Below are 19,552 nucleotides of genomic sequence, written 5' to 3' on the forward strand. Positions count from 1 at the left end.
CTGCATCTCAATAATCATGGACCAGTGAAAAGTTTTTTTTTCAAAAAGAGAAACTTGTCTAAATTCGTTGCTCAGCGTAACGGTTTAGTTCTGTTCATTTTCATAGTTCTGACTTAAAGCGAATGAAAACCTGATATTCAGTTTCTTGGAAAATTAGAAAAAAATGACATGAAATTTTTACAGACATGTTTGGTTCTGGCCTCTGCCTGTCCGTCCACTGGGTTTTAGTTCTGACCTACAGCTCTCTAATGGAAAGTTCAGTGGAAGGAAACAAGATTCACAAGCAATTTTTAAGATTTTGAAACAAAGCTCAGTTCACAGCAGCAAAGATTTTTGGAGTTTCTCGCTGGTAAATTATCCTAATGGTGGATTATCAGGATTAATCTGATGTAATCTAAGACTTGCGTCCTTATCAGGGTTTGGTGGCAGCATTTATTCAACCGTTTTCGGCAGATGAACACAAAGGTCATCTTCATGAACTCAGAGGAAGAAAGGGAAATCATAAACAAAGGGACAGCGTCCACACTTCCCTCACAGAGCAAAAATTATTGATTAACTTTATTAAATCCATTTCTGCTTGGCAGACAGAACAACTGAGACTTTCTGCACCAGCTGTTTTATTAGTGATTCATAACATTTCATCAGTAAATACTGCGATCATTACGTTAAAAAGCAAACAACAGTGTTTAATTTTCAGGAAATAGGTGTGAAATAGATGAAATGTGGTCCAAACTGTGATGAGGTTTTACAGTAGAAATGCTCCGCCTTCATGGGAAGGTGATAAAAAAAAACCAACCTCATATAAGCTGAATATCTACTGGTGTTACTGGAAATAAGCACATCCCCTCAGGTGAGCAGCTCTCCTCTCCAAAATCACTTTCTGTAATTAGTTTCTGCATTTTTCAGGTTTTTCTCTGGTAATTTATTATTATTATACCTTCATAGTCTGATTAATCACCTGAGAACAGCTGAGAATTCATCTTCATTTTCTCTTTAAAAAAATAAACCAGATTTATCATTTCCAATTGATGTTTAATGGGAAAATGTCTGTAAATGAACTGGTTTCTTACATTCATGTTTTGGTGTTTTTCTCTTTCAGGACTAAACTCGGACATTCCTGGTTTTGTGTCTCAGTTTCTCCAAAACGATGAAGAATAATCTGTGTGTAGCGGCACTTTGCCTCCTGAGTGCAGGTAAAAAAAGACTGAAAATTCAATCATATCTATAAATAATGTCATATTATAACTTTGAAGCATCTAAATTTGAACCTGAAAGGAAACAGTAGCATGGTCTGATAAAAATATTTCAATATAATCTTTATTAAAATGTTTCAAAACCTTCAAGTTGAGTTTTTTTTTAAAGCAATGATTCTTCGTTTTATCAGCTGATCTTGTGATTCACTCTGTTGATGATCATTTAAATCTGAAGGAAAAGGAAGCAGAGGAATTTACAGGAAGACAATGCGGCCAATAAAATGAACTGTTAACGTTTTAACAGCTCTGTTTAAGACCCAGAAACCTGTTTTAAACGTTTAATTGAATCCTGAAGCATCGTTTTAAAACCTCAAGCAAAAAACTGAAGTAATTATCTTTGGAGCTAAAGAGGAACGATCAGGTTTCGGCACACGGCTTCAGTTATTACAGATAGAAACCAGAGATCAGGCTGAAATCTGGGTTTGAACCTTCAGAGTCACTTAAAGACAGTTACAAAGTCAGACTTTTATCAGCTGCAGAACATTTCCAGGATTAAATGACTAATAATGCAGCATTAGTGTTTAGATGTGTTTATCCTGAATACTGCAAGCGTCTTCAAAAAGTCACACACTGAGTTCCTTTAAATAAAGAATAAAAACCTGCCTTTGATTAATAATTGGAATATTGATTCATGTATTTGATTATTCTTGACGATTCTGATGGTGACATTTGACAAAATGTAAAGCCTGTTGCTTGTTTCACACTGGTTCGTTTATGTTTTTATCATGTTGAAGCACTTTGAACGGCCTCGTCGCTGAAGCATTCTGAACTAATAAACTTGATTTTCCATTTCTTGATTAAACTGATGCAGTAATCCTGTGCCGAGCGACAACCACTGAGGCTCCAGTAACTTTAACTGGGTCAACGTCGGCTCAAGGAACACAAACTACTACACCCACCACAGCTAGTACACCCACAACAGCTACCACTGCTACTACAACCACTACACACTCTACAGCACCAACCGAACCCCATTCAGCTTCAACTGGTGGACAAACTAGCGCTTCAACTGGTGGACCCACTGTAATGCCAACTGGTGGACCCACTGTAATGCCAACTGGTGGACCCACTGTAATGCCAACTGGTGGACCCACTGTAATGCCAACTGGTGGACCCACTGTAATGCCAACTGGTGGACCCAGCCCCAAACCTCCAGGACTCTCAGGAGGAGCGATAGCTGGCATCACCATAGGAACAATTGCTGGAGCGGGCTTATTGGGTGAGTGTAGTAAATAAATAACATATTGTCAACAAGAAAAATACTGGCCAGTTGATGTGGGTGATCTTTTATGCACTTTATTCCTGTGAGACTGAGGTCGATGGTGTCTGTCTGTGATGAGTAGGGAAGAGGCGGGTGCAGCCTGAACGGGCCACCGGTCTACCTCAGGCCGACAATGACACAATAAAAGCAACACCCGAATTTAAATCTAAAGATGCTGATGCAGAGCAAGAGAAGCCAGAGAAAAGTAACAACTAGAAAACCAGTGGTGGACAATGTTGCTAAAATGTTAGCAGCGATAGCGCTAAAGCTCTAGTCTTAAATATTAGTTCCACTGAAACGCTAAACCAACATTCAACTGAGCACAAGCTAATGCTAAAGCACTGAAGAGCTAATTTGATGTCGACCATGTGTCAGTGAAACAACATGTCTACCACATTGTGTAGCACTCTTAATAAATCTGTCATTACGCAGCGACTTGTTTCCTCTTCAGGAAGCGATTCTCTGGAACAACCTTTCACTCGGGTTCAGTTCTGTAGTTGGTCAACGTTGCTAACTTTGTTTGTTGTATATGTGCTCAAAGTTTCTTGAATGAAGAAAAGAAAGAGAACTTGAGGAAACAAAACGGAATTACTGCATAAGTCTTCGCTCCCTTCAAAATAAAAGCATGGACAAGAAGTCCAACTACCTGAAGATTTCCTAACAGTCGACAAGTTTACAAAACAGACAATAAACTAAAACAGATTTAGAATTTATCCAGAAAATTTGGTTTAGATTCTAAACAAGCTGGAGTTCAAAGACGCTAAGGCGCTAACTGAAAAATTTGCTACGCTATTAGCACATTAGTGGAAATGTACCTACTACTGTAGCATGATTATTTTTTGAGGGGGTCCTGGAGACAACATTTGTTGTGAGAACTGAAGGAAACTGTTAGGGGATCAGTCGCTGCTGCTTCTGGGACTAGAAACGTAGCTTAAAACCTTAAAACCCAATACGGCTGCCTCATTCTCAAAAACAAAGGAATCCTGCAAAAATAAAAGATTTGCAGCACATATTTGACTATCTATTAACTCAGTCTCAGGAAATATGTTGCTGCAGCAATTTATTAGCTTATTTTGCAGGAAATAGCTAGCTTGATCGCTAAGCAACAAACAAACCTTCATGCCTTTCATTCTAGCAACTGGAGCCAAGTCACTTCTAAGGAAATTTCGTATAAGAGGTCAAAATGTATAATAATGTATTTAGATTAGAACTAGTATTTGAAATGTGGTCTTTGTTGTCACATTCAGGGCTGCTCAGTGGCGCAGTTGGTAGCACTGTTGCCTTGCAGCAAGAAGGTCCTGGGTTCGATTCCCGGCCGGGGTCTTTCTGCATGGAGTTTGCATGTTCTCCCTGTGCATGCGTGGGTTCTCTCCGGGTACTCCGGCTTCCTCCCACAGTCCCAAAACATGACTGTTAGGTTAATTGGTCTATCTAGATTATCCCTAGGTGTGAGTGTGTGTGTGCATGGTTGTTTGTCCTGTATGTCTTTGTGTTGCCCTGCGACAGACTGGCGACCTGTCCAGGGTGTACCCCGCCTCCCGCCCGGAACGTAGCTGGAGATGGGCACCAGCAACCCTCCCGACCCCATTAGGGACAAGGGTGAACAGAAAATGGATGGATGGATGGATGTTGTCACATTCATCCCACAAAAAGACATCAATGAGTAACAGATAAAGTTCTTTCCTCTGTGATCAATAATGAAAACAATGTTATCTTCATTTCAGGCGGCGGTATCTACGGTCTGCTGAAGTACACCAACAAAATCTGAGACTAACACCATTCAAATTATGATTTATGTGGCCACTCATTGCACAATAAACAATTTCCTACTCCAACGTTACCCGAAACCCTGACCTGGAACAAGAGAACAAGATGCTTCGTCTGAAAAGTTGATTTGAGAGGAAAAACTTTTCCTGCATGATAAGGAGACCAGAAGAAAGCATCGTGTTTTTTAATTTTAGTTTCTAAAATGAAAGGAAAACTATTTTACCCACTTAAAATATGTTGTAATATGTATGGTCAAAGCTTATTTCTCATTAAGTGGTGATTTTTTTAATGAAACACATATATTGAACCTACCATGATCATTTATTGTGAAAGACAAAAAAAACTTTTTGCAATCTAAGTTCATCTGATGATCTCATAATTGTCTTTTTTTTTTTATTGAATGATTAAAAAAGAGAAGAAACAGAACAACTAAAAAGGGATACTTTATATAAAAAAAACAGACTGGATCTAAAAATAAAAGACTTAAAAAACTGGGAGTTCATAATTTTTGCAAAGACAAATGTTTCCATGTCTGAATATTCCCAAACAGCCAAACAAGCAGCACAGCCATTATGGATATTAGCTGCTCCACTAGAGGCTAACGCTAATTCACAACAAATGTTTTGTACAGTCATGCATATTATTTACTTACTTCAGTTTTTCACAAATCTGACACCAAATAAAGTAGTGAAAGAGCATGAATTATTGCTGAAAGAATTTTTCTTAATGGTTTATGCTAACTGCTAATGGTAAAACTACATCTTACACAAAACTAATGCTGTTAATTTCCCACTAAAATACCAATACCGTTCACTGTAAAACTCCTGTCTGATCATAAACAACCTCTGAAGCAAGTACTCAGATTTGGAAAAAATCACTCTTCTTATTTCCTGCAGTCGCTAGCTATGCTAACGCTTCTCTGTACATAAATAAGATCAGCAATTGGAGACTCAGTTTTAGTTGATTTACTTGTTTTTTCTTTCAGTTCTTCTCTACAACAGAAAACAAACAATACAAATCTGTTAAAGCAGCAACTGACAAGACTTAAGCAAAGTCATTTTCAAACATCCGTTGTAGTTGCACTGCTAGCGCTAGCGTGTACATAAAAATATCAAACCAGAGAGGCTCAGTTTCAGCTGGGATATGTTTTGTTCTTTTCTGTAAAAGAAAACTAACAAATCATGAACCATCCCAGAACCTTTAAACAAACTTATCATGCAAGTCTTAACTGCTAATTTTGTGACTCAATGCAGCTCATACTTTTGTGTGCTTTGAAAAACTATAGAATATTTTTTGATTTATTATTTCTCTGTGGAACAAAGACATGAATAAACATCCACCTGAAGCCAGTAGATGTCCACTGATTATTCTTTTTTTTTTTTTTAAACGCTCCACCTTTTTCGGCAGCAGTTTGACAATAAACTCTGAGTTTTGCATTTGGGAAAAAATAGCAATCAGAATCCAGTTAAATTGTGTTTATGAATTTATACTTATAGCTTTTATTAATAAATGCTGCTTTAACTAAAGCTGATCCAGCGTCAAGCAATGTCCAAATCAGATTTCTATAATATCAAGGACCCAGAACAACTGAATCAAGTCGATCCAATTTGCTCCCAACTTGCAGGCAAACGGAAATGTCCTTTATGGCTCCAGATGTTTGTTTGTAACCAAAAGATGCTCTCTTTATGACAGTAAAGTCTCACAATCATCATTTAATTTATTATTGATTAAATCAATGAACAGAATCCCTCCTTTACACATAAAAATCCAAAAACAAACTGTAACATTAAAACAAAGTAAAAAAGTATTTACACCCAGCCAGATTTATATGAACTTAAATGTTTAAAATTCTCCACTTTAAATATCTGTAGTTATTCTCCTGGGCCCGCAGGGGGCAGACACAAATCAGTTTACAACTCAGTCTCTTTCACCGAGCAGCAATAGGGAGATGTCAGTTAAACAGCGCCCTCTAGTGACCAAATATTTATTAATTCAGTAAAAAAAAAATAGAGCTATAACTAACGATTATTTCAGTAGTTGGTTATTCTGACGATTAATCAAATAAAAACAATTCTCCACATTCTGCAATTTTTTTATTTAACCATCTAAGTATTTTTATACATTAATAATGCACAAGAACAAGCAAATAAACAAATAATTACGTTCATTTTTAAAATAAAAAAATACTAATTTTATTGCCTAGAAAGCAGTAACAGCATTCTTTTAGTGAATTTGAACAAGTGAAGCTAAAACTGGCGCTTGAGGAGTTTTGGGGAAAATATTTTTACAGAAAATTATGTTTTTATATTAAATACAAAAATGTCTGTATATTTATATTGTTCAGTTCTGGCTGCATTACTACTTTGAATATTTTGGGGGGATTTGTATACTGCAGTTAACTATTAATCAATTACTAAATTAGTTGATAATTATTTCAATAATCCATTCACCGTGATTAAACCCATTAATTGTTTCAGCCCTAGAAAGAAAACATAACAAAAACAAACCAAAATGAACTCTGACTGACTAAAGAGAACGTCAGTGAAAGTTTAGAGTTTAGTTATGGGGTTAAAGGTCGAACTTCACCAAAACTACATCAGTATCTTCCCCTGAAACCCAAACAGAACCGTGTCATCATTTGGATTTTCATTTGATTTTATCTGAGGTAAATAAATTCACGTTAAATTCGCAAATTGAAATGTAAATAAAGTCACTTTATGGAAACATGCCAATCTCGACAAACTCACGTCTTCCCTAGAAAAGGCGCTGGGATGAGTTGGTGTCGAAATACTTACCTTTTTCAAAACAGCGATAAGAAACGCTTTTTCACTCATCACAAGCCACCAGGTCAACAGCCGGATGTTGCTACTGCCGCAAACAGAAGACAACAGGAAATGTTCTTCGTGTTTTGTTTGTTCGGACAACAGCTCTCACAGCTTCGCACAGTTCATAAAAAGTTGCGTTTCAGTCCAACGTGTTAAATCCATAGCTCTTGTATTTACTCAGCACAGCTCACAGTTCTGTAGAAACTACGTAGAAAGCTACTAAATCTGCTCCTCATTTGCATCTTTTGTGTTCTACTACTGCCTCTAGCGGCATGGGGGAGCATTACAACTAACATAAATAACATTTAATAATCGGGATACCGCAAAGCCTTTATTATTAATGATAAATTCCGGTATTACTGGCACTGTAAAAGAAACATTCTCTAATAAAACACCATGTACTTTTTAATTTTCTTAAAAATGTAGAGCTAACAAGACCAGAAAGTGTGTCCAGTTTCATTTGATAGCCAACTTGTTGAAACTGTGGCGAACTTTAAATGCCCAACTTTAAAAACATATTCCCACTCTGTCCACAATCTGTGGAATAAAATATTTTATTGAATAGAACATGAAATATTCTATTTAATAGAAATAGAATATTTAATATATTTCAGTCTAGTGTGACCAAGACTGAAGGTTTTGGTCAGTGTGAAATGTCAACAACTATAATTAATATAACATATAATTATTTAACTCTCTGTTTTGCTGTTTTTCATCCACACAAGCACCTCCTTTGTTATCCACTGAGTGAGATGGAGAACAGGCACAAGGGCGATGTCGTGGCAGAGAACATCTGTGGCGCTAATTTGATATCTAAATACTGAAAAATCACCTGCTTTCTCCAAACTGACCCGATGTGAGTGTCTAGTAGTGGGACACGCTTAATTTCAACTTAACTGATGGTGACTCAAAAAACACAAAATGGCCAGTCTGAGCTAAAGAAAACACGGCACAACCAGGACAAAGTTTTATAGGGTATAGTGCTCTAAAACTATAATATTTAGTCAGCAATTTGCATCACTGCTTAACATCTGGATAGTTACTGCTTCAGAATGAAACTCAGATATTTTGATACTTTATCTAATTATTACTTTTTATTTATCTGTATCTTTTTATTTATCTGTATATTTATACTTGTTTACCTTTATGCAGCCATAAAAAAAATTTTTCTCAACTGAATTTTATTTTATTTTAGACAGTGGGTGCTGATTGTGGGTTTGTTTGTTTGTTTGTTTGAATGTATGTTTTCTATGTTCAAAATATGCAAAACCTCCATGAATATATTGTAAACAAACTCAGATATTTTAACCCAAACTGGATTCATACTTATAAGTAGAAGGTTGTGTCTCCTGATGTAGCTAAAAGTCTCTGTGGGTGGACAAATGGATGGCTAAATAAAGCAAACACATGGTTTAGTGACGACTTTTAATCATTGACAGACTTTGGATGTAAAATCAGCAAGTAGAGTCGCATCACTTTCACTCTGCTGTGCATAAATACTGTACAAAAATATTAGTGTCTCCACTTGAAAACATCCTCAAACCATCGTTGGAGTCAACAGGCAGAATAAATTAAAAAGAATAAATTATGTCTTCTGAAAGATCATTTATAAATATTGAAAGAAAGTGTCGAAAAATGGCCGTAAAAACAACTTTTTCTTCAGTTTTGACCCTTTCCAAGAAGCTCTTCCAGAAGCCATGTTCACAGTTTGTAATGGCAGTTCCTTCTCCACTAGAGGGCGCTCTAGCTTCGTGTGTTCAGGCTCAGTTGAGTGCAGCTCGTCCCTCCGTTTCTACAGCCGACACGTCTGGTACTTTCCGTGTGAAGAGTTGGCCATCTCGTAGAAGAGGACGTAGGCGTTGCTGTTGCGCACCTGGCTGGACGACATGGGGCTGACCCTGCAGAGACACGCGCCACATGCTTTAGTTTTTAATTTATTTCATTCATTTAGAGCTTAACCTTAACATCTCACATTTTAACATAAACCAAAGTTTTGAATAAAAAGGAGTAGTTTGACGAAAAGAACAATCTTGTATAGACACGTTGCATGTTATTGTTTACACCCGGAAATTTGGCGCATGCGCACAACGCTGAGGGAAAAAAACAAAACAAAACAAAAAAAACATAGCTACACGCAGACTCATTGCCATAGCAACTGACTGACTAACAACGGCACTATATGTTTCAGGATTCAACACCAAAAAACACTCAAACATTTCCCACACAAAGAACAGAACATTCAGGACATTTATGTTTTCAGGCTTGAAGTTTATCTTTGTGATAATTGATGAGTGATCACTGTAGTAGATTAGCTACCTTTGTGGTTAGCTAAATGAGCTAATCTAATACAGCAGTGGTTGATAGCTAATTTAAACGCCTGCTCTCCTGATGATCTGTCAGACAGGTGGTGTGTGGGTGGCCTTTTTTTTTGTAACTGAACCAAAACACACCAAATTCCACAGCACATCTACATGTTAAGGTTGTCAAAATCAAGCTAGCATAACTGACCTACTTCCTTCTCCCTTGCCATTTTCTTCTTAATTAAAACTTTTTCCTAACCTAATCTAATTGTAGCGTTGACATTTAGTATTAAAGCACCGCGTCTCTTTAATATATCACACATACATTAAAGATTTAGCTCCTTAAATTGAAGACTTGACAGCTAAAGCCAATGCTAGTCATCATAGAGCTAGCAGCCTTTTTTTCCTCCTTTTTTGCAAAATAAAAATAGAATTTGCTTATCCTTTTCAAACATTCCCTCAAACTTCTACACAATGCGTGAAATAGGGAACGATCTGTAAATTGCATATCATTCAGTGAATCTAATTTTATATAATGACCATGTAACGTAATTTTCCTTGATATGTTTGTCTTTAAATTGTTGATGTGTGGTTTCCAGTTTATGTTTTTATCAAGAGGAATTTGATCTCTCTCACGTTTAATCTCAACCCCATCAACATCAACCTCTCTTTTGCTAAATATCATGTAGTTAGTTTTTTCAACATTCGTTGATAATTTATTTATTAATTATGTGTGTGTTTAACCCGCTAAGCACACACACACACACACACACACAGATCCACAGGCTCGCAAACACGCAGCTGACCCCTAATTTGGTCGTAAAATTTAAGCTGCTGCAGAGTTTTACGGCGACAATGAGGTCGGCGGCGGGAGCAGCAGGCAGAGGCTGTGTGATCGGCCTGATAAGCCGATACGTGAACCCAGTGAGGTGAGATCTGATACCTGGAGTCGTTGTAGCTGAACCACTCCCCCAGCGCCGGGTTCCTGCAGGACGCCGTGTAATGGCCGCCCAGCGCGTTCCCCGTGTGGTTGGACACGGCGTACAGGTTGTAGACGGGACGCTCTGCAGGAAGAATCAATCAAGTTTATTTGTACGACACATTGTAGCAAAATGGCAGTTTAAAGTGCTTTACATCCTGAAAACATCATAAAAACCTGTGACAGACATTAAATTCTGTCAAACTCATTGGCCAACGTTCGAGTTATTATGAATCAAAATCAGCTCTAACCAGCTGAGTTTTAGTCTTGATTTAAAGGATCTCAGTGTTTCAGTTGTTTTGCAGTTTTCTGGAAGTTTGTTCCACATTTTCGATGTGGAGTTTTTCTAGAATTTGCTGGGACTTTAGTCCTTTAATCCTGTAAATAGTGATAGAAGACCGACTTTGTAACTGTCTTTATGTGACTCTGAAGGATCAGGGACCAGATCTAGGCCTGATTTGTAGTTTTTAGCTGTAACAACTGAAGCTTCTTCTCTAGATAGTTTCTGTTTTTGCTGCAGATACTCACCGCCGCTGTCCGCTGAAAACTCCCTCAGGTCCAGATCTTTGAGAGGAAAGTCGATGAAGGTGTTCAGTTTGCTCGCTCGGACATTTGAGTCTGAGAAACGCTTCAGGTCTGAGAGGCAAACCGGGGTCAAGGCACAAAAAACGTTTATTTGGTATTGGTGCATACCTTTACGTTAGCGGGAGGATTAGCATCTGCATGCTGCAAAAACGACTGCAAAAAGGATACGAAGTACAAGAACCTGAGGGAACCTCTGGATGCTGAACCTCTTGGTGCATTTTCTTCTGGCTTTGCATTTGTTGCAGGTCTGAGAAAGAAACAAACGCGTTGCAGGCAGTCAGATTCTGTCTGCAGCATCTTAAAACAGAAAAAGCTGCTGGCCGTCGTCTAGGTCTGTTACCGGTCTTTCTTCTCCGTCCAGCACATCTTCTCTTGTGAAGAGCCTCAAGCAGTCCTTCAGCGTCACTTCACCAGAGCTCTTCTATGGACGATCAGACAACATCCAGTCAGAAAAATTCATTTATCACAATCTCAGAGTGTCATGATCTCCGAGTGAAGGCTTCAGGAAGAATTTAATGTTTTATTGATTGTTTTTTGATTTCTGAGAGCTTAACATCATCAACGTGAGGATAGAGCAGTAATATGTAGGGCTGCAGCTAATGATTATTTCAGTAATTGATTATTCTGATGATTAATTGATTAATCCACAAAATAATTGATTACTCTATCAGTAATACTTATGATTAATTAACTAATCATCAGAATAATCAATTATTCTATAAATTATATCGTCAGAATAATTGCTAATCCTACCAATTATTCTGATGATTAATTGATTAATCGGACAAAAAATTGCCACATTCTGCATATTATTTATTTATGAGCTTATTTTCTACTTTAGAAATACATAAAAATGCAAATAATCAAGTAATTCAATTCATTTTCTACATAAAATAAACATGTTATTGTCTAAAATGCAATAACAGCATCTGAAGCTCAGTCAACCCTTCAAACATAAACTGATTAATCATTGATAGCAAAAGTTGCTGAACAGGATTTTCTTTACTGTATTTGAACCAGATGAAGGAAAAACACTAGATGAGTTCTAGATAGAAAATATGGCTTTCTAAAGTCTGAATACTCCAGTTAACGATTAATCGTTTACTAAATTAGTTAATCCGATTAGTCGTTCCAGCCCTGGTAAAATAGTTGCTGGAGTCTCATCATTTGGGTTTTTGTAGAAGTAGCTTTTTAAGCAGAAATCGGGTTTATTTCAGGTAAATGGTGCTGAACCAGAATCTGATTGGCTGGCAGTTTGGGTCTCCTCACCTGTGCGATCGGAACGGATAGATCCCAAAACGGCTCGAACACGGTGGAGCGGAAACCACAAACTGTGCAGGTCAGAGAGCTTTTCAGCTGCCCCGCAAACAGGTCTGGAAGCAGGCACGTGAGAGGTCAAAGGTCATATCCACTGGAAGGCAGCCATGTTGCTTCCCTGATGTTTCAAAGACTCTTACCAATGACTTTGCTGTCCTCTCTCTCCAGGTACATGTTCCACGTCCGCCGGGCTTTTTCTTCATCACTGCGGATCAAATAATTGAGATTTAGCAGAAAAACAGGAGTGAAGCTGAGTAACCTCTGGAGGACGGAGTCGGCTTACGGGAGGTGGTCGACTTCCTGGGCCGACACCTTTCGCCGGACCGTCGCCCTGTTCACCTGGTTGTGGAGGCCGTCCAACAGGAAGCGCAGGAACTCCTGGGCGTCCTGCTGGCTGCAGATAACAACGATTTTATCCAATCTGACAACTTCTCTCACCTGAAGCTTAAGGCTTCCTGTGAAGAAGAAGAGGAACTTACTTGCAGCCGATAAATTTGGGGGCAAATTTCTGGATCTGGTTTCTGAATTCAGACGGACTGACAGCCTCGTTGTTCGCAGACGTCCACAGATTCTGAGTCAGCTTTCCGAACTCTAAACCAGAAAACAAAAGCAAGACAGGAAGAGACATTTCAACGGTCAAAATCAAATGTCCAAATCAAACAACCTCAAGACAAAGTATTTAGTTTCACTCAGCAGAGAAGGTCATTGAGAATATCCACCAGGATATTCTCTGTCATAAATATCAGAACAAATTTAGATTCAACACAAAATAAAATAAGTTCATAGGTCAAATGTAAATTATTTTTTCCATAACAGGACATTTCTTTTGCATAAGACAGAATAAAATTTTTCAGAAAGCCATAATTATATGACACATTTTGCTGAAAATTATTTGAAAGTAATTCAAACACCAGATGCGATAAAGTGGGACATTTTTACAGGCAGTAACTGGAGCGTCCCACTTTACCAGGTTTCTGTTTAGCTTCGTTCACTAAAACTAAAGACAAAACAAGAAATCTGGCAGCAGATGACGTGTTTTAATGAGGACCGGGACTTTAACACCTTGATTTTATAAATTATTCACATTAATTTAAAAAATTTTAACAGAACTAATCACTTTTTTTGTTTTTTTTTGTTTAGGTATGAATGTTCCACCCGGAACATTTGTGTTCCCACGTTTCTGGTACAGCCGTAAATCTGACGCACTAGTAACATTTACCAACAACCTGAAAAGAACCAGAACAACAGATTAAAACAATAAATATATTTGCTCATATGTCTATTTATTCAATAATTTAGCAGGAAGAGGGGGTTTTTGAATTGAAAATGTTGCTTATTTTGTAAATCTATAGTTTTGATTTATCAACGAATGAATTACAGATGTGTCCCTCCTCTAGTTTTACTAAGACGTCTCCTGAGGCTCGCCTGCTGACCTGATTTTCCCACCCTGAGCCCAGGATGCGTAGCGTGCCACTAATGATGACAAACATCCACTGTGCTCAGACTACGTCGTAAAAATGACACATTAAACGCTGCTGCTTTTCTGGGTCGCGTTCGCCGACTGAAGCTGGAAGGATCCGGGTTTAACAGCTGAGCGACGACGAGGGAGTGTAAAAACATAAAGTTTACAGGTTGAGACCTACAGCTGACCCAGAAACCCGTCTTAAAGCTGATAACGCAGCGTTCGTCACGCAGAGGCTCCGCCCACCTTCCATGAGCGCCGAGTTGGTCTGGCGGTTCAGCTCCATCAGGTGGAAGTTCCACAGGCAGTAGTCTCTCAGCTCGGACGTGTTGCTCAGACACTGCAGGATGGAGTTCATGAAGCACTGGAAACGAGAGCAAACGTCACCACGGATCCAGTCTGACCTGCTGGTTTCACTGGGAGAGACGCTGGGAAGCTGGGAGGCTTACCGTGTTGCCCAGGTTCCTCAGCCCCACCAGGCCCTGCGGACTCTTGCTCTGTTCACAAACGGAAACATTAAAAATTACCTCAAACGTCAACAATTTTCAGTCCGACTTTTAAAAAAAGCCCTTTTTGGTTCTTCTCTTCTATTTCTCATCTGTTCCAGAATTTATTTCTATCAAGTCGCTTTCTGAGATGGTTTCGCCTACTTCATGCTGTCAGACAGGTTCTGTTTAAGTCTGGAAGTAATCACTAGAAAACTACACATTTATTTTTGACCTAGTTTCTAGAGCAAATATCAGTAACACAAAACTAACTGAGGTAGAAGCTACAAATAATCAAGCGTTATCGTGTTTTAGTCAATAAAATGTTTGTTTTCTTATTTAAAGAATGAATTGAATTACTAGATTACTTGATTTCTTAAATGTATTTCGAATGTATAAAATAAGCTTAAGTGGTTAATTGTTCCATTTTTTGTTACATTGCGATCATAAATATATTTAATGTGGGAGGCCAACACAAAATGATATACAACAGTGAAGTGGACAGGATTCAACACATTTTCAACTGAAAAGTGCGGTGTGTAAAAGTATTCAGCCCTCATTTTCTCTGAGTGCAACCAGTTGCCTTCAGAAGTTGCCTGATGACTGCTAATGGTTAGATAATGAGTAATCTAATCTGAATGAAATATATTTATGTTCATGGTTGTAATGTGACAAAATATGGAAAAGTAGATATTTTTTAATTTTTTGTTCTATTTCAGATCCTTCCAAGTTCCCTCTGCAGTTTTTAACTGAATATTTGGTTTCTTCAGCAGCATTTTTTACTTTTATGATTCAACCCGAACCGTATGATGATGTCAGATGATGTGATGGTGGGAGGAGTCGGGTTCTGGATCTGAGGTCACAGGGAGGATAAAGTTCGTCTCTATGCAGACGACATCGTGATGTTTCATCATGTTGTCATTATGAAACGCAACATGTCTCCATAGTTTGATTCAGCCTGGCCTTAAATGACCTTTTCCTTAAAACACTTCCTGCTCAGACTGAGTATAGAGGATAGAAAACGGAACTGTCTGAACTCCCAGAGTATTTTTACATAAAGTAGCTGCAAATGATCACTAGTTGAGGTTAGAAATTGTCAATAAATCAACTGAATAAATAATATTTCGAGGGAGGATTTTGGGAAATCGGCAATTGGTCAATATTTACATGAGAAATCGATCTTAACATCTGAAAATCAGCCAGTGTCTCCTTTGTTCCTTAATCTGTGGTATATAGACAGTAACATCTGTCAACAGTAGAAGCATAGTCAAAGTAAATTTCTACTCAAGTATTTGTCTTAAAACAAAAATAATAGAAAGTACGCACTGTATTCACCATGTAATTCATTTCTAAATGTCAGATTCAATCTATTTAATTAGCAAGCTAAATATTTAGCTCATTAACTAAATATTCAGTTTACAGACATAAATAATCCATGACTGAATTTGACAAAATATGTTTTTAAGTATCATTTCAGGCAGGGCCAGAGTAACAAAGATGGAGTCAGGTTTGGTGGTGTTCCTGCTATGAAATGTTGCATTGTGGGTAGAAAAAGTACTATAACTTTACTCATTTTTCAAATAATTGAGTATTTTTTATATTACTAATATCCCAAAATATGAATGCGTGTCACCTGATATGGGCTTAAATGTTTTATAAAGCAGTAAAATGCTGTAAAACATTAAATTAAAGAAAAAGAAGAAAATAAAGGTTTTTGAGGCCGCCCCCAAACATCACAGCCCTGTGCTACTGCCACAGGAATCCCTTTCCACAGTCTGGGTCTCAGACGCTTCCTGCTAAAAAAAGCTCTGTTCCCAGAGCCGCTTACATAACTTGAAAATGACTAAAAACAGTTTTATTTTTATAATCAACACCCTACATTCAGTTTCATTAAGTCACCCTGATGACCTAACACTGACGGAACAGATTGTTTCATGGTGATGAGGTTCCAGCGGGCGCCGACATGCGGCTCAGTCACCACTTCTGTTACATAATAACGCAATAATGAGCTGACCGAGCAGCGAAACGCATCAACGCCTCTGCTGACGGCTGGAAATGGAAATATGTTCACCTTTAAACTGGGAGTTAAGCAGCAACAGCAGCGGCTCGTGTATGGAGGGCCAAGGCTGACAAAAGTGCAGAAAACTCTACAAATAACATAAAAGGCTTGAGAATGTGACTCATTAAAAGAAGAACTTTTCAACTTATTTGTAATATTTGTTTATAATTTCCAACAGTAATCATGTAAAATCATCACTATTCTTTGATTGTCACATTTTTTTTTCTACTTTTTTACATATTCAGAATTTATACAATGTAATATTTTTATTGTGACATTTAATGCAAGTATTTTTTTATATATTCTGTTTTTATTCACTTTTTAAAAAACTATATGTTGGTTTATTTTATTTGCAGCACATATTGTAGATCAGTTAGACTGACATCAAAATCGGTCTTAAAAAAAAATCAGCATCGGTGAATTTCTACTCATTATTACCATGAATGCATGTATAATCCTAGATAACTCTGATTTAAATCGGTCTCTGCCGTCTGGAAGCAGACATATGGTGTGGGTCCAAACCAGCAGGACCGGGCTCACAGGAAGTGATGCGTTCAGGTGAACTCTGTGCACCGGCTGGCAGGACTTCAGAGAGCCTGGGAACATTCTGTGCTGAAATATTGGTGCCCTGCAGGCGTGCAGCCTGCGACGGCGGCAGTGGCAGCCTCGCCTTTTCTCAGGGTGTAAACACGTTGGAGCGGGTTCCGGCGACCCGGCTGAACCCGAGTTTTATCGTTTAGATGTTTACACGGTAAACACAGAGCGACACGGTCCAAATGAAGACGCAGGAATCTTAGAGGCAAACTGCAGAAAGTGAGGAGAAATGTGGATATTTCCAGGCAAATTCCTCCATCCTGAAATATCTCCTGTAAATTCATGACGGATTTTCATGAATATTTAAAGCAAATTTTTAAAGCAAACATGATTCTATTTCAGCATCTTTAGGTATTCTTCTCTTTCATTCAGAGATTGTTTAGTGACTGACTAAAGTACTCATGTTATTTAGGAAGAGGCTCATTATAAAGTTAAAATATGAACGTTTTTGATGAATATTTTCAAGAATAAAGTAAAATTTTAGGATAAATTCCCAGCTGTTTGTTTTGCACAATAATGCAGATTTGTTCATGAGTATTTTGATTTTAAGGATGTAAATAACAATTATTTGAGCAATTCATTATTCAGATTTTTAGGCATTTTTCTCTTTCATCCATTCATTTTTAAAATGAACAATTATATAATTAGTTTCATTCTTTTTTTTTAAATATATGAAAATAAACATTTTATTGCCTAAATGCAACAACATACAGTAGTTACTTCAGTGAATTTGAACCAGGTGAAGTGAAAGCAAAGATTTTGTATCTTATTACACATACTTTGTTCAGTTTTGACTTAATTACTGCTTTAAATATGTTCTTTTATTCAAAGTTTGTATATTCCGGTCAATGATTAATTGATTAGTTGACGATTATTTCAATAAACGATTAATCATGATTGAAAATGGATGATTTTCTCCGTTTCCTTGGGTCCTAAGATGAGCGTGGAGTTGCATGAAAACTCTCCGGTCTCGGTTGAGGTTCTGGTTATGTAAGAAGCTCCTTGGGTCGACCCGAGCCCGACACCTCCGGCCCACGTAAACAGAAATATGTGCTGACTGCGGGCCGGTCCTGGTGCCAGCAGAGTCCTGCTGGGTGAACGATAAGGTGTTCTTCCTGGGACGCGCCGCTTATCAGCAGTTCTGCTTCCAGTTATGCAACAGCAACACCTGATGCAGCCGTCTGCAGCTTTTCTGCCCAACACCCGGTCCGCTCCGCATGCAGGACGCCCGGCTCAACTTTACCCCCGTTTCTACACACTGATGCAACTGGCAGTCAAGATTCAACTCTTTTTTTGTCAATTTAATCTCCGTGGGAAAGTTTTTACACCTTTACAGATTCCTTCTGTTTCGTGTTTTTGTCAAACTCAAATGTTGCAGATCATCAAATGAACTTAAATATCAGAGAAAAAGCAGACAGGTAACTAGAAAAAAGTGTGGTTTTTTTAATGATGATTAATCTGGACTCAGCAAAAGCAGGCCCAGATCATCACACTACCACCACCGTGTTTGACTCTACAGCTGTAGAGATTGTGAGATTTTTCCACCTGCTTCATGTCATATTTTTATCTCTAATGTAAACTTTATATTAATTTTGAACAGTTTTGGACTAATCGCTGTGTTGTTCTTTCAGCAAATGGCCTGTTTTGGAGTCTGTTAACGATTAATCGATTAGTTGGCAATTATTTCAATAATCGATTAATCACAATTAATCATGATTAATCATTTCAGGCCTATTTTGTAGCAGAGAACAATGATTATCTCTGTGCAGCTGTTTTCATTTAATGTGTTATCTTAAAACATCATAGTCAGGCAAAACATTATGACCACTAACAGATCTGGTCAGGTGACCCTGGACTTAAAACTCCAGGAGAAAAACCAGTAAGTGTCCACGCTGGTCATAATGTTATGCCTGAATGTTGCATGTGATTGCTTCCAGTTTTATTCTTACATTTTATGTGCAGAAATGCTAAAATATAAAAGTCAGAAATTTATAAAACACCTCCTGCTTTCTACATAGGAACAACAACATTTTTATTTTACTTAAGTGCAGCTAAATGCACTTCTCTGCATTTCTAGAGTGAATAAAAATATAAATTCTTTTGGAAGAAAACAAAATTTGCTGACCAAAAACTGATATTTGCGGAGCAGAATGAAATTAATCTGCAGAAAAAACACATTAAAACCTCTTTTTTTTAGAGAAAAGACCCGGATGTGGACTCACCTTGGCCGGGTTGATGATCAGACCCATGAAGGTGTTGACCAGCATGGAGCGGGACAGCTGCTTGCGCCGCAGCTCCGGTTCGTCCAGCGGCAGGCCGCCGGGGTGTCCCGGGACCGTCACCGTGTAGGAGTGTCGCAGAGACGGCATGGCGCTGCTGGTTCTGTCGGGGTGCTGGTTCGGGTTGCTGGTTCGGGTTTTACCCTGCGGTGTCGCTCGGTTCTCAGGTGTCGATATGTGACAGGGGCGGCGCGCGCCTCAGTTTTTACCGAGGGACGCAAACGGCCCCGCCCACTCTGAAAATCCACCGGTGATGCCTTCAGGTGCTGTCGGAAATACAGCGTCAATGGAGACGTTCAGTTGGAAATCTTGCCATAAAGCTACAGAAAAATCTAAAATATGTCTTTAAAAGCTACTTAAAGTAAAGATAACAAAAATGTAGCATT

At 38.2% G+C, this 19,552-nt stretch overlaps 1 protein-coding gene and 1 long non-coding RNA gene across 2 annotated transcripts; one reads left to right on the plus strand and one right to left on the minus strand.

The window, feature by feature from the left end:
* The first annotated feature begins 820 nt into the window (after positions 1 to 820).
* On the plus strand, positions 821 to 5,635 carry LOC114152674 (uncharacterized). The gene is made up of 4 exons (XR_003597203.1): positions 821 to 850; positions 1,100 to 1,193; positions 2,065 to 2,472; positions 4,239 to 5,635. It is a non-coding gene; the product is annotated as an uncharacterized LOC114152674 (long non-coding RNA).
* A 2,882-nt stretch (positions 5,636 to 8,517) lies between these two features.
* On the minus strand, positions 8,518 to 19,361 carry LOC114153716 (ubiquitin carboxyl-terminal hydrolase 2-like). The gene is made up of 12 exons (XM_028032426.1): positions 19,110 to 19,361; positions 14,199 to 14,246; positions 13,996 to 14,113; positions 12,767 to 12,878; positions 12,571 to 12,681; positions 12,428 to 12,492; positions 12,240 to 12,343; positions 11,311 to 11,391; positions 11,139 to 11,217; positions 10,914 to 11,021; positions 10,350 to 10,470; positions 8,518 to 9,004 (listed from the first exon to the last, which is right to left on the minus strand). The coding sequence occupies exons 1-12, from the start codon at positions 19,254 to 19,256 to the stop codon at positions 8,899 to 8,901; spliced, it is 1,200 nt and encodes a 399-aa protein (XP_027888227.1). The 5' UTR covers positions 19,257 to 19,361; the 3' UTR covers positions 8,518 to 8,898.
* Positions 19,362 to 19,552: the final 191 nt, after the last annotated feature.

Source organism: Xiphophorus couchianus, chromosome 11 (genome assembly GCF_001444195.1).
Source record: "Xiphophorus couchianus chromosome 11, X_couchianus-1.0, whole genome shotgun sequence".
In the NCBI taxonomy this organism is placed as follows: Eukaryota; Metazoa; Chordata; class Actinopteri; order Cyprinodontiformes; family Poeciliidae; genus Xiphophorus; species Xiphophorus couchianus.